This window comes from Carex rostrata, chromosome 16, assembly GCF_964058835.1.
Source record: "Carex rostrata chromosome 16, lpCarRost1.2, whole genome shotgun sequence".
NCBI classification, from domain to species: domain Eukaryota; kingdom Viridiplantae; phylum Streptophyta; class Magnoliopsida; order Poales; family Cyperaceae; genus Carex; species Carex rostrata.
Window position 1 is genome coordinate 4,215,354 of NC_135933.1, and position 12,373 is coordinate 4,227,726.

The 12,373-nt window shown below is 34.7% G+C and overlaps 1 protein-coding gene across 1 annotated transcript; it reads left to right on the forward strand.

Annotated features, from left to right (window-relative positions):
• Positions 1-4,265: 4,265 nt before the first annotated feature.
• On the forward strand, positions 4,266-10,077 carry LOC144567787 (plant UBX domain-containing protein 13-like). Its single transcript, XM_078317967.1, has 11 exons — positions 4,266-4,410; positions 5,579-5,640; positions 5,755-6,313; positions 6,413-6,463; positions 6,720-6,835; positions 7,429-7,666; positions 7,775-7,972; positions 8,526-8,657; positions 8,748-8,891; positions 8,997-9,053; positions 9,748-10,077. The coding sequence occupies exons 1-11, from the start codon at positions 4,327-4,329 to the stop codon at positions 9,853-9,855; spliced, it is 1,749 nt and encodes a 582-aa protein (XP_078174093.1). The 5' UTR covers positions 4,266-4,326; the 3' UTR covers positions 9,856-10,077.
• Positions 10,078-12,373: the final 2,296 nt, after the last annotated feature.

Consider the following 12,373-nt stretch of genomic DNA (forward strand, 5'->3'; position numbering starts at 1 on the left):
AGCACAGCTGCACAAGTGGATTCTTTTATTTCCTTACTACGGCAAAGCAAGAATTTGTGAATATTTAAGAGTTGATATTCTTGTTAGTTAACTCTGCCTATGTAATTGCTGCACAGTTTGTTGGTCCAAATCAGGAAAAAGGGAGAAGGATTGTGATAAGGCATGGGGAGCTAATGCAAAAAAGGCAGCTTTTTTTTTTAAATAAAACCCACCCAATCTGTGAGGTTGGTTTTATTTTTAACCTATCTTAACTTGTCTAGGACTGAAGACTTAGTTGTTGTTGTTGATATTCTTGTTAGTTGTTACTCGATATTTATTTCTATCAACAAAACCTAAAGCCATGCTCCCCTTCCAGTTTACAACAAATTTCAGTCCTAGGAGTGGCGTTTCGGTATATGATATATTGTAAATATAAAAAAAAATGCAACACTCACTGTACAGACTGAAATGATTTATAAAACCAATGTTTGGTAGCCTCGTTCAAATAAACTGAGATTATACGCTAAATATTTTTTAATGGGCCTCGTATCTGAGACCCAATTACATAGCTAAGGCCATTTTTTCAATATGCTGCAGAGCTGGTTGGCTTGGGCTGGGATTTGACGGCATTTACGGACCCAACCCGATCGTTTGTCATTCATATTTGTTTCTATATTTTCATTTTCTAATATCTGTCAAAAGAAACAAACCCATTAGTCCATTACTAACCAAATGTTGCTCGTATTATAACTTTATTGGTTTCATATTTTGCAGAAGATTTTAAAATACAAATAATTTGCAGAAAATCTACGGTGAGGGGACTCGTGATTAAATTACAATTTTTAACTAATAAGCGCTTCGATTCTTACGGTGTCTACGGGAATTCTGAAGCATGCCTCGAGTGAGGCACCGGACTATATAAATATAATATAATTCGTAGAAAGCAAACAAAAAAACTTTTAAATTCTGTGAATAATACAGAATTAATTATTTATTTTCATAAAGTTTGTAAATTTTAAAGATAATTAAAATTTCTAAATACCATTAATTTAACTTCACGTTCAAAAAGATAATGAAATTTTTGCGACAATTGTCACCAACCTTGAAAAAAAAATAATGAAAATGAAAATGGGGAAAAAGTCTGAGTTAGCAATGTTTTAAAATGCGGTTTTGTTCATGCATGCGGAAGGCCACTGCATACCGCATATGCGGTATGCGGACGTATATACGGATTTTAAAATAAAAATTCACGTATATATATATATATAGAGTTAGGCTGGGGTGCTATGGATAGCATAGTGGCCTCTATGCTACGGCTCAATATTCGAGTTTTCAAAATCCAAACGGTCGATCCGAACCGTTCATCTTATTCTCCATATTAATATCTGCTTGGAGACCAAATTTTATAATTTTCTGAATTTTTTTACTATTTATTAAGCCACTTTGAAAATCGCTAATCCAACGGTTTTACTGTTTTGTGCAGCCACCGTTGGATCAACAATTTTGTAAAATACTTAATAAATAGTAAAAAAATTCAGAAAAATGTAAAATTTGGTCTCCAAGCAGATATTAATATGGAGAATAAGATGAACGGTTCGGATCGACCGTTTGGATTTTGAAAACTCAAATATTGAGCCGTAGCATAGAGGCCACTATGCTATCCATAGCACCCCAGCCTAACTCTATATATATATATATATATATATATATATATGAGATGGGCTATGGTGCATTGCAATGCATAGGCCATGATGTGCATTGGACCATAAATCACCGATTCAAAGTCCAAATGACCGATCCAAACCGTTCATCTTGTTCTCCATATTAATATGTGCTTGGAGACCAAATTTTATATTTTTTGGAAATTTTTTACTATTTATTAAGCCACTTTGAAAATCGCTGATCCAACGGTGGCTTCTGATTTTACTGTTCCAAACAGTCACCGTTGGATCAGCGATTTTCAAAGTGGCTTAATAAATAGTAAAGAAATTCCAAAAAAATATAAAATTTGGTCTCCAATCACATATTAATATGGAGAACAAGATGAACGGTTTGGATCGGTCATTTGGACTTTGAATCGGTGATTTATGGTCCAATGCACACCATGGCCTATGCATTGCAATGCACCATAGCCCATCTCTATATATATATATTCATATTCATATTCATATATTTGAATTTATTTCCACGTAATGACATAACCAACAATAGTTTTTTTTACTTTTTTAACATAAATTTTAATTAAAATACAATCAAATTATCAAAATCGCATGGGAGAACTGCATGGCCGCATATTTCGGTCTGCATGGGCGCATTTTTAATCCACATAAGCAGTCGCATGGTCAAAACTGCATGAACATTCTGAGCACGACTGCCAATCGCATACACATATGCGGCCCATGCGGCCGCATTTTAAAACACTGTGAGTTAGTGAATGCACGGTTCATCAAATATTGTCATTTGCAAACAGCCATGGAACTGGCAAAAGAATTCGTAGCGGTCGTAGCTCATGATTAGCTCTCTCAATTTTAGTTCGGCTCATCACAAGCGAGATCAAACTTTGACTCAACTCGTACTAGTTTATAGAGATTCGACTTGTTAGCTTAACTCGACTAAAATAAAACCTCGCTCGTTTTGATATGAGTCGAGTTCAGACTTTACTTAATTCGGCTCGTTATAGCCCTAAACGGATGTATAGCGGTTCAGATACCTCCAATAATAATAATATCATGTACATAATATCATAAAGATAGTTATGTTTTTGAGGGAAATTTGGCTTCTTTTAACATATTTTAAGAAAAATAGTTTATATGTGTTCGATTTAAATTTTAATAACTTAAAAATTAAAAATTAATAATTAAAATAAAATCATTAAATATGATCCAAATTGTTTTCTTTATGCACGTGTAATAGATTCGGCATACTTGGTTTTTATTGACACCAAGAATTTGCAAATACACACTATATAAATAATAGATGTTAATATTTTAATTTATTGATTATATAAAAATCAAAATCAAAACGTGAACTTTTTTATGTGTACATAAAAAATAATATAAATTATATTTAATAATTTTATTTTGATTTATAAATTTTATAATTTTTTTATTCAAAACCAAAGATGTACAGCAACGACACCAAAAGTGAGTTCTATAATTAAAACACACTTCTTTAAGAAAAAAAATATATTAAACTCTCTGAGTGCATTCATATTAATTTGCAATTTTTTGGTGTTTTTCCGTTTTATAAATAGATGCCCTTAGACCAATCTGTAATTTCAAAAATAGAAATCTTGAACACCCAATCCTATGTTTAGAATAATTATTTCTGGCTTTCAAAATGACCCAAGTTATCTTCAAATTTGTTTTTTTTAAAGAGAATTATTAAGAAAATAGTATAAATATATCCCAGGAAAGTAATTCGCGAATTTATAATAGACCTAACCAAGGCTGCACAAAAAACTCACGACTCGAAACTCGGTTCTGAATCAATTCAGATTCAACTCGCTAATAACTCGAGTTGAAATTGACTTGGTTGATTTATGAGTCGAATCCAAGTTACTCCCAGATCAGTTCGGAATCAACTCGGTTGGACTTACACCAAACTCTAATCCATATATTCATATTTTTTGCGTCTCCAAACTGTATACCTATTTCTCACAATCTACTATTTTGTTAAACTTTGTAATATATGATAATTTTGATGAACTATGTACTATTTCTTTTGTTTTGCTTTGTACTGATTTGTTAGACTTTATCTCTTTGGTAATTTTTAATTATGTACTATTTTAGTATTTTCGTAAATTTTAATTATGTACTGTCTTTAATTGTATATTATCTTGATAAACTATGTAATATTTTTTTGTTATAATTAAATTAGATTGTCTCACTACTATATTTTGAGTCACGAGTCAACTATTTTCGACTCGAGTATTGTCTCACTACTATATTATGAGTCACGAGTCAACTATTTTCGACTCGAGTTACTCGCGAGTTGTTTTCAAATTAGAGTTTCTAATTCGGAACTAAATTATCAACTCGGACTCTACTCGGCTCATAAGCAGCCCTAGACCTAATGAACCAAAATTATTCAAGGTATAACTTTGAAGGGTCTTAAAGTAAAAAAAGTATAGGGCAATAAGCCAATAATGTAATATAAACAGGTCTGAAGGTCCTTCTAAGTAAAATTGTTACTTTTGTGAGGGTATACACGCAAAGTAACTTAGACTAGAAATCTCACGATTCTTCTCCTTTTCCCACGTTCCCTTCCCTTTGTCCCTTGCCTCCTCTCTTTCTCTCCAAGCAAAAGAAACAAGTAAAAAAATAGAAAAAATAGGGTAGTAAAGCAATGGATGCACCAACGCCGGAGCAGATCGAAACTTTCGTTAGTATCACCGGTGCCTCTGGTGCCATCGCTGCTCAGAAACTCCAGGTACAATTTCAATAATTTGGGCCTTTTCGGTACTACTTGCCGTGAAATTGGTGATATTTGTGCTGATTGAGTCGGATTTCGTGTTTTAGGCTAAAAATCTGGGGTCTTATTTTAGGTGAGGATCACTTTTGGTCGAATTTTTGGATATCACTTCAGAAATACGTGGCATTTATTAGATTATCCGTTATCTTATATATTATTTTTCTATGGTAGTTGTGCTACATAATTAGCCTTTGGAAAAGAACGCCCTTAGTTGAAATTGGAACCTCTTTTGATTTAATTTCTGGATTTTGAGGATCAAAGCTCTAACCACTCACTGTTCAAGAGCAAACAATTATATCTTTTGTTGAAGATCAGGATTTGTTTTCTAGTTGATAGATTCATTTACTTCAGTTTTTGGGTGAATGCTTAATTCAAGGCTACTGATTGAGTTTGAGTTTGTTATTTATAGGAAAAGGGTCAGCTTTCCTTAAGCTAGAACTTGGTTTTGCAAACAATGATGTTGTTTGGTGTATGCAATGACAAAAGATGTATTATAGCTTTAAATATATTTGTTTTATTTTAGATAATTACTCTTCATATTGTCATGTTTATTTAACAAGGTTAGTGTGGCAGTAATTGATCATATTAGTGAACTTGAAAGCTCCAGTTGAAGTTTGACAGTTATATCTTGGCAATAAGCAAAATGGGAATAATGGCTTGAATTCCAAGAGGAACATATAACCTTTTTTTTGGGTTTGAAGTGGTGAAATTGATTGCTTGTGATTAGAATGAAAATATGTTTTAGTCTCCTCCTTACCTCCAGAAGATAACTGTTGTTCCCATGAAACTCGGAACTTGCTATTGTAAGGAGAATTAGCCAAACTGACTAGGAATTATTAGTTGCCTCTATCCTCAAATAAAATATGTGCTATGTAAGTACAGGGAATTATGAACCTAGTTCTGATCTTATTTTCCATCTCATATGAAGGATTGATTTGTCTGCATGCCAGGTCTTGTTTCTAGTTATATAAATCTTTCATACAGAATTATTAGATTGGAGCTGAGTTAAGTCAAATAACTTGTTTTTGGAATTGATGCTGATATCAGTCTTCACATAGACCTACTTATTGGATAGAAAAGTGATATCAGCTATTCATAATTATTTGATGAACTGCCTGTTTTGTAGGAACACCATGGAGACCTTAATGCTGCTGTTAATGCATACTTCAATGAAGGAGACAGAACTAAGTATACATCTTTCTTCATTTCTTATTTGTTCGGTTATTAAATCATACTTTTTTTTTAAATTTAATTCCACCACATCAATATTTTTTTTACTGAATTTAAGTTTTATGATTTCAGTACCACAAACCAAAGAAGCCAACCACTACCTGATGAATCTGAGATGGAAATTGATGACCCGGTAGATGTACCTATCCCAAGGTCAACTTTACTATCAGCTCATGATGAGATAAACCCATTTTCCATCCTGAACAACTTTCCTGGTTTTCGTGACCCCATGATGGGTCCCACTGCCCATGATTTCTTTGCGCCAGGCCCAAGGGTTTCACAACCAAGGGTGTCCAGAGAGATTCCAATCGAGGTGAAAGATGATAATTCCCATGCTCAAGTGGGTCCTTCTAACACAGGTCCCGCAATAGAAGAGGTGACAGGCAATGATTTGCCACCACACTATGGGCCTGAGATACATCCTATGGTCATAGTTGATGAAAATGATGATGTAGTAAATGTGGATGGCGGTAATAACAGCGGAAGGCTTCATCATGTGGACCCTTCCCCATCGGCTCCTATTGTTGCTGACGTAACTGATTACAACAATGATATAGAGGAGCAAATGATACAGGCTGCTATTGAAGCATCAAGACGAGATGCTATGGGTCATTCTGAAGAGTCCTTTGATGTAAATGCTTCTTGTTTTCAATTCGTTGTTGTTCCTTTTTAGCGTATATTACTTTTTCCCTTAATATATATATATATATATTTTTTTTTTAATGAGCAGAGACCTGCTGGTGACAGTGAGATTACACGAAATGTTTCTTTATCCATGCAGGTTCTTCTTCTCCTCACTTTCCAAATTCATATTTCTTTTTCTCTAGGGTTATTTTGTGTTACTAACCGTAGAAACCCATGAAAAGTGTAGTTGCCCAATCAAAAGAAGATGTCCATTGGGGGAGACTTATAAAAGGAAACTAACAGTGTTTATTTATTTTTGTTAGAGTGTGACAGATCTTTGTATATGAACTGTTAATTTTACTTGTGCAAATTGCATTCTTGTTGATATGTACATATTATTTTGGTTACTCTAGGCAGCTGAACAAGAGGGAGCATTGCATGCACAAGGAGTTGCACTTGGAAATAACTCTCCCGATCTTCCAGAGAGAGAAATTAGAAATGCTCGTCGAGTTATAGTTCCTAATGGAAGGTACATTGAACTATTGCTATCATTATCAGGGTACTCATTTCCTAAATACACCCACCCTTAATTTGCAGAAGCCACCCAATGCTATGATTGGTATTTCAAAAGATACTGATTTCCAAGTGGGAAATGAATATTCTTCCGTATTTGTAGTTCCTTTTTCTAGATAAATTTGACCTGTACATTAATTGTTTTTTTACTTTTGTTAATTCAAATACCCCTTCCATTAGATAAGATATTAGGGTTGGTGTCTAGAGGTGGACAAAAATGAGATGGTTAATTAGAGAAAGAATAGGAGGAGAGAAATTCAAGAGGATACAATCATTTCTGCAGAGGATAAAAATTATTTCTGTTTGTTGTAGTGTTAGGTCAAAATGTTAGAAATCATCTGACTTCCTCAATTTAAGCAGAACAGATCATTTGATTCATCTGTTATTAGTGGTATTTTATGTTTTGCAAATTCTATCAGGTCTTTTTGTTCCTAAGATAATCAGAATTGTGCCCGTGTTGTAAATATTCCTTGTTGTTGCCAAAGAATGAGAACTTCCTCTGCTTGAAAACTATTGGTACTGGCAGTCACTTTGTTGCTTGATTCACAGGTTGCCTACGCAAAAGGTTGGCCCGTCTAGTTCAGCTGGTCAGGAAAATGAGTCAGACCAAGAGGAGACTGAGGAAGTAGAGGAGGTACCTCTAGTGAGGCACCGCTATCCTACAAGAGGTGCCTCAAGAAATGTGCAGTATGTAGAAGATCTTGACAGCCCACCTTACAGTCCCCCGCCTCAAAATGCACGTGCAGGTCGTCGTCAGATTGACGGTCATGATTTCCCTTCAGATGAGGTGGATGAATATATCGTGCCTTGCCTGGCTTAGGCCTTGTTTCTTTGTTTGATCCTTTCATCTGGAGGTTGAAATTAACTGCTGCTTTTTTTTCTCTTTTTAATTAAGTGGGGAGGTTTGTCGAACATGGAGCATGATGAAGCAATGATGCTGGAGGCTGCTATGTTTGGCGGAATCCCAGACGGGGCTGCATATCGTTTCTCGTACCCACAATTTGGACCTGGAAGTAACAATGGGTATCCAGTAGTGGCGCCGCGGGCCCCATCTCCTGGACTTACAGAACAGCGGTTGTTGAGGGAGCAGCAGGTTTGATTTGATAGAATACCTATATTTTGTTTTGGTCATCTTTTGTTGATTTCTTTGAAAGAATTTGCTACAGGCAGGGCAGGCCCTACACTAGAGATTAATTTAATTAAAGCCCGTAATTTTTCCAAATCAACAGAGCAAACTGCACCTTTACTTTCTTTGCAAAGGTGGAGAATGAGATGGTTTTACTGCTAGAAGCTCTCTACATTGTGTTTGTAAAATTAATAATAATTGGAATATTTAGTGTTTTCTTTTTTAGGGGCACACTCGAGAGATTTTATTGAGTTTTCTATCTGAGTGCTTAAAATTATTGCTTGAATCCAATTTTAAGAAAATGCCGATTCTTGTTGTCATTTCTTTTTAGTTAATTATCGTGTTTTAAAATGTAATGCTATTATTGAAAGGACTGCAAGATGATGGTGGGGATCATTTCAAATCTCTTTAAAATGTCAGAACTTTTGCAATAATAAACATGGGCACTGTTTTGCAATCTATTGACACTAGACTCTCTTGGAAGAATCTCCTTTATCTGAATGTGTTAATGCTTTTGTAGGACGATGATTATCTGGCAGCGCTACAAGCGGACCGTGAAAAGGAGTTGAAAGCAATACAGGAGAGGGAAGCCGAGCTCCAGAGGCAGAAACTTCTAGAAGAGGAATCCCGAAGGAAACAACTCGAGGAGGAGGTTGGTCCAATATATTATTAGTTTTGAGTCTCCTTGGAATTTACCATTGACCCCTCTAACAAATAGTTGTTGTGGACTTGTGGTGAACAGGAGTTGGAAAGAAAGCTAGCGGCAAAAGAGGCATCTTTACCGCAGGAACCATCACCTGAAGATGAGGGTGCAATCACACTGTTAGTACGCATGCCAGATGGAAGCCGTCATGGCCGCCGCTTCCTTAAATCTGACAAGCTTCAGGTCTATCACTAAACACCAAAAAACAAAACTAAAAAAAGAAAAGAAAAAAAGATAACGAAAAGTTAAAAGAGTTTTAGCTCATTGTTCTTCCTTTTCTCTATGCAGACCCTTTTTGATTTTATAGATGTTGCAAGGACTGTGAAGCCTGGCACCTACAGACTGGTAAAATTTCCCTTCTCACAAGTTTTGTGATAATTATTATTATTTTTTTAAATCTTTACCAACTTTTTATGCTAATAGTGTCATGACTTTATTTTTTGAAACTTCTATTTAAAGAGCTTTAAAGTTGTTCAATATCCCTACTTTATTGAACATATTTTATTTTAGGTTTTTTTTGTTCTCTTTGTTTTGAAACTTGCACTTGGTATAATAAAAATGAGGAGGGTTCAAATGCACTCAAATTTTTGTGCACCCAAATGTACCCTATCTTTCATATCCTTTATCTCCGTTTTCAAAGTCAAAACAATCAATCCGAACCGTTAGATGCGATCTATATATTAAGATGTTCTTGGAGACCAAATTTTACATTTTTTGAAATTTTTTTACTATTTATTAAGCCACTTTGAAAATCGCTGATCCAATGGTCTATAAAATGAAAAATCAGCGATTTTCAAAATGGCTTAATAAATAGTAAAAAAATTTCAAAAAATATAAAATTTGGTCTCCAAGCACATCTTAATATATAGATCGCATCTAACGGTTTGGATTGACTATTCGGACTTTGAAAACGGAGAAAAAAAATTTAAAAGATTGGGTGCATTTGAACCCTCAATAAAAATATGGTTCTTCCAAGATTCACGAGGTCTATCATTGACATGCATTTGATGAAATATATCATGTATGTTCAATTTGGCAGGTGAGGACCTACCCAAGGCGTGCATTTACAGATGGAGAAACAGAACTCTCATTTAATGACCTTGGCCTGACTACGAAGCAAGAAGCTTTGTTTCTTGAAACAATCTAGACATAAAAAAAAAATTCTTAAAAATCTGATGTTATTATGGTTAAAATATAACTTTTGTTCTCTCCTTAGAGTTATCTAGGAAAGAAGAATTGGTGCGTGGTGCATCTTTTAGCAACCATGTTTAGACTGTTCTTTCTTGGTTGATTTGATACTTAAATTTGGATAGATTGGGAGAAAGATTGTACATACCACAAAATGATTTGCAGTAGTTACATCTCTGTTTTTTTTTATTGTATCTTAAACATCCGGCCATTCATTTTTTACACTCGCATAGTACGTCCGGAAAACTTCTGATTTTTTTTTTGAGAGAACTTGCGATTGGCTACCAAGTATACAATAATTAGATGAGATTATTACTCCATAATCTAATACAATCAACTACTTGGTGTATTTGAAATACAAAATTAGCACTCTCAACATCCCCTTCTGTTACTCCTTTCCCTTCCACATTGCATCCACAGCTGAACTTCTTCTCTGACTCGACATGCAAGAATAGCAGGTGGCATCCTCTTCCCACGAAATATCAATTCATTTCGTTGCCTCCAAATCCCTCATAAGACCCCAATAAATCGTGTAGCCCACCACCTCTTGTTCTCATGTCTGACTGCCCTCTATCGATGCCAAGAACACTCCCAGGTTGACTTGACAGTGTTGGAGATTTAACTAATCTTGAAAGTAACTCCATACTTGAAGTGCATAATGGCATTCACAGAAAAGGTGAAATGCAGATTCCATGGAACAGTCGGTACACATCACACAATCAGGTACACAAAGCAAACCTTGCCTCAGCATAGCTTCATGTGTTAGGATTTTATTGTGCAACCACAAAAATGAGAAGAACTTAATCTTGAGAGGAGCAAAACACTGCCATAAATCACTGTACTGCCATAAATCACTGTACCGCCATAAAAACTCGTGATTTCTAAAGACAATAATTCAATAGATATGTTTTAAAATTGAAACATTTTATCAGGCAGTATGTATCTTTAGGAAGAAAACGTTCTCAACAATTAGACATTTAGACATTTTAATGGCTTCTGTGTAGGAGATCGTAGGTTCGAAATCTGAATGAAATAATATTTTGTGGATTTCAAATAGTTGGATGGTTTGAAATTTAAACTTTACTAAAGAAAAACAATTAGGCATTCAAAAATCTATCCTGAATACGCAAGGTTTGTTACGGCAACCTATATGAGAATCCTTGGTTTCATAGAGCAAAGAGAGAGAGAGAGAGAGTAAGACTACACGGAGGAAGGGCAAACACAACATAGAAGTTGTGTACTTTGTTGGTGACTCGATGCTGTAGGCCGGGGTTTTCTCTTGCCTAGCCACATCTACAAATTGAAGACTTGCCCAAATTGTTGGTTTGTAATGGGAATTTTCTTCTTTTTAATTGCTTCAATTGCATTTGTCTCGCATTGCTTTTGATTCTGATGAGGGAATTTGTTCCGCTCAGAGGATTAAGCGTCTTTAATTAGTCTTGAATTCTTTTCAAGAGGTCCCTGTCATTAGTTCTAAACTAAAGTACTTGTGCAAAATGAGAGTTGCATTGAGGGATGAGCTCTAAGATCTTTGATATTTGATTCATGAAGTTCATGGATCAATTCTTAATTAGTTTATAAAAAAGTAGGCTCAAACCTAGTGTTTATGTGAAAGTGCCATACGATATAGCAAATTAGCAGTGCTTCATTTAGAAACGAGAGGCCGAGACTAATGAAAGCGTCATACGATATATATAACACAATTTTGACCAAAAATGATGAATTCCATACATTCAAAGAGTGAATCGTGTATGAATTTTTTTTAGAAAAAAAAATCTTATACTGAACCAAAAAATCTTATAAGCAAATGATTCCACCCGACCCGTTCAAAAAAATCTTAATAGCACCATTTTATCTTATTACCCAACCGGTACTGTATTCAATAAGACGGATAAGGGTAAAATTTTTTCGTTAGCTTAACAAGTACGGATATGAAAATGATTCCACCCGACCCGTTCTGTGTTGTACCCGTTGAAACCTCTAATTCATCCGTTTCTATGATTCAAATTATTTCCACACAGGCCAAAGAAGAAAAAAAATGAAAGAAATTATGCTAAACAAACAGAAACTTTATTGATTTGATCTGGCCAATACAGAGTGACAACCGTTTAGTAAGATCAGTTCTATTCAGATTGCCTAATTGAGAACATAATAAAACTGAAAAAAAGAAAGAGAACAGTCTCTAAGTACTCTTCTGGAAGCTTCATGCTGGAAAGATCTCCAATTCCTTTTAGAACGATTTTGCTGTGCAACAAATTTCAATAAATAAATAAGGTGTTCAAAACTTAGAAAGCTAATTGAAAAAAAGAAAAGAAAAAAGATCCAACTATTTTGCTGTGTTGCATGGCAATATATAGAAGCTAGCTAGTGATCCTACTTGTAATTTGTTATACTCTCTAAGATGGTGTAATATATGAAGCTACTGTTCATTTTGCATAAATTCGTTTAAAAAATTGGAACTGGTCAAGAAATAAGAT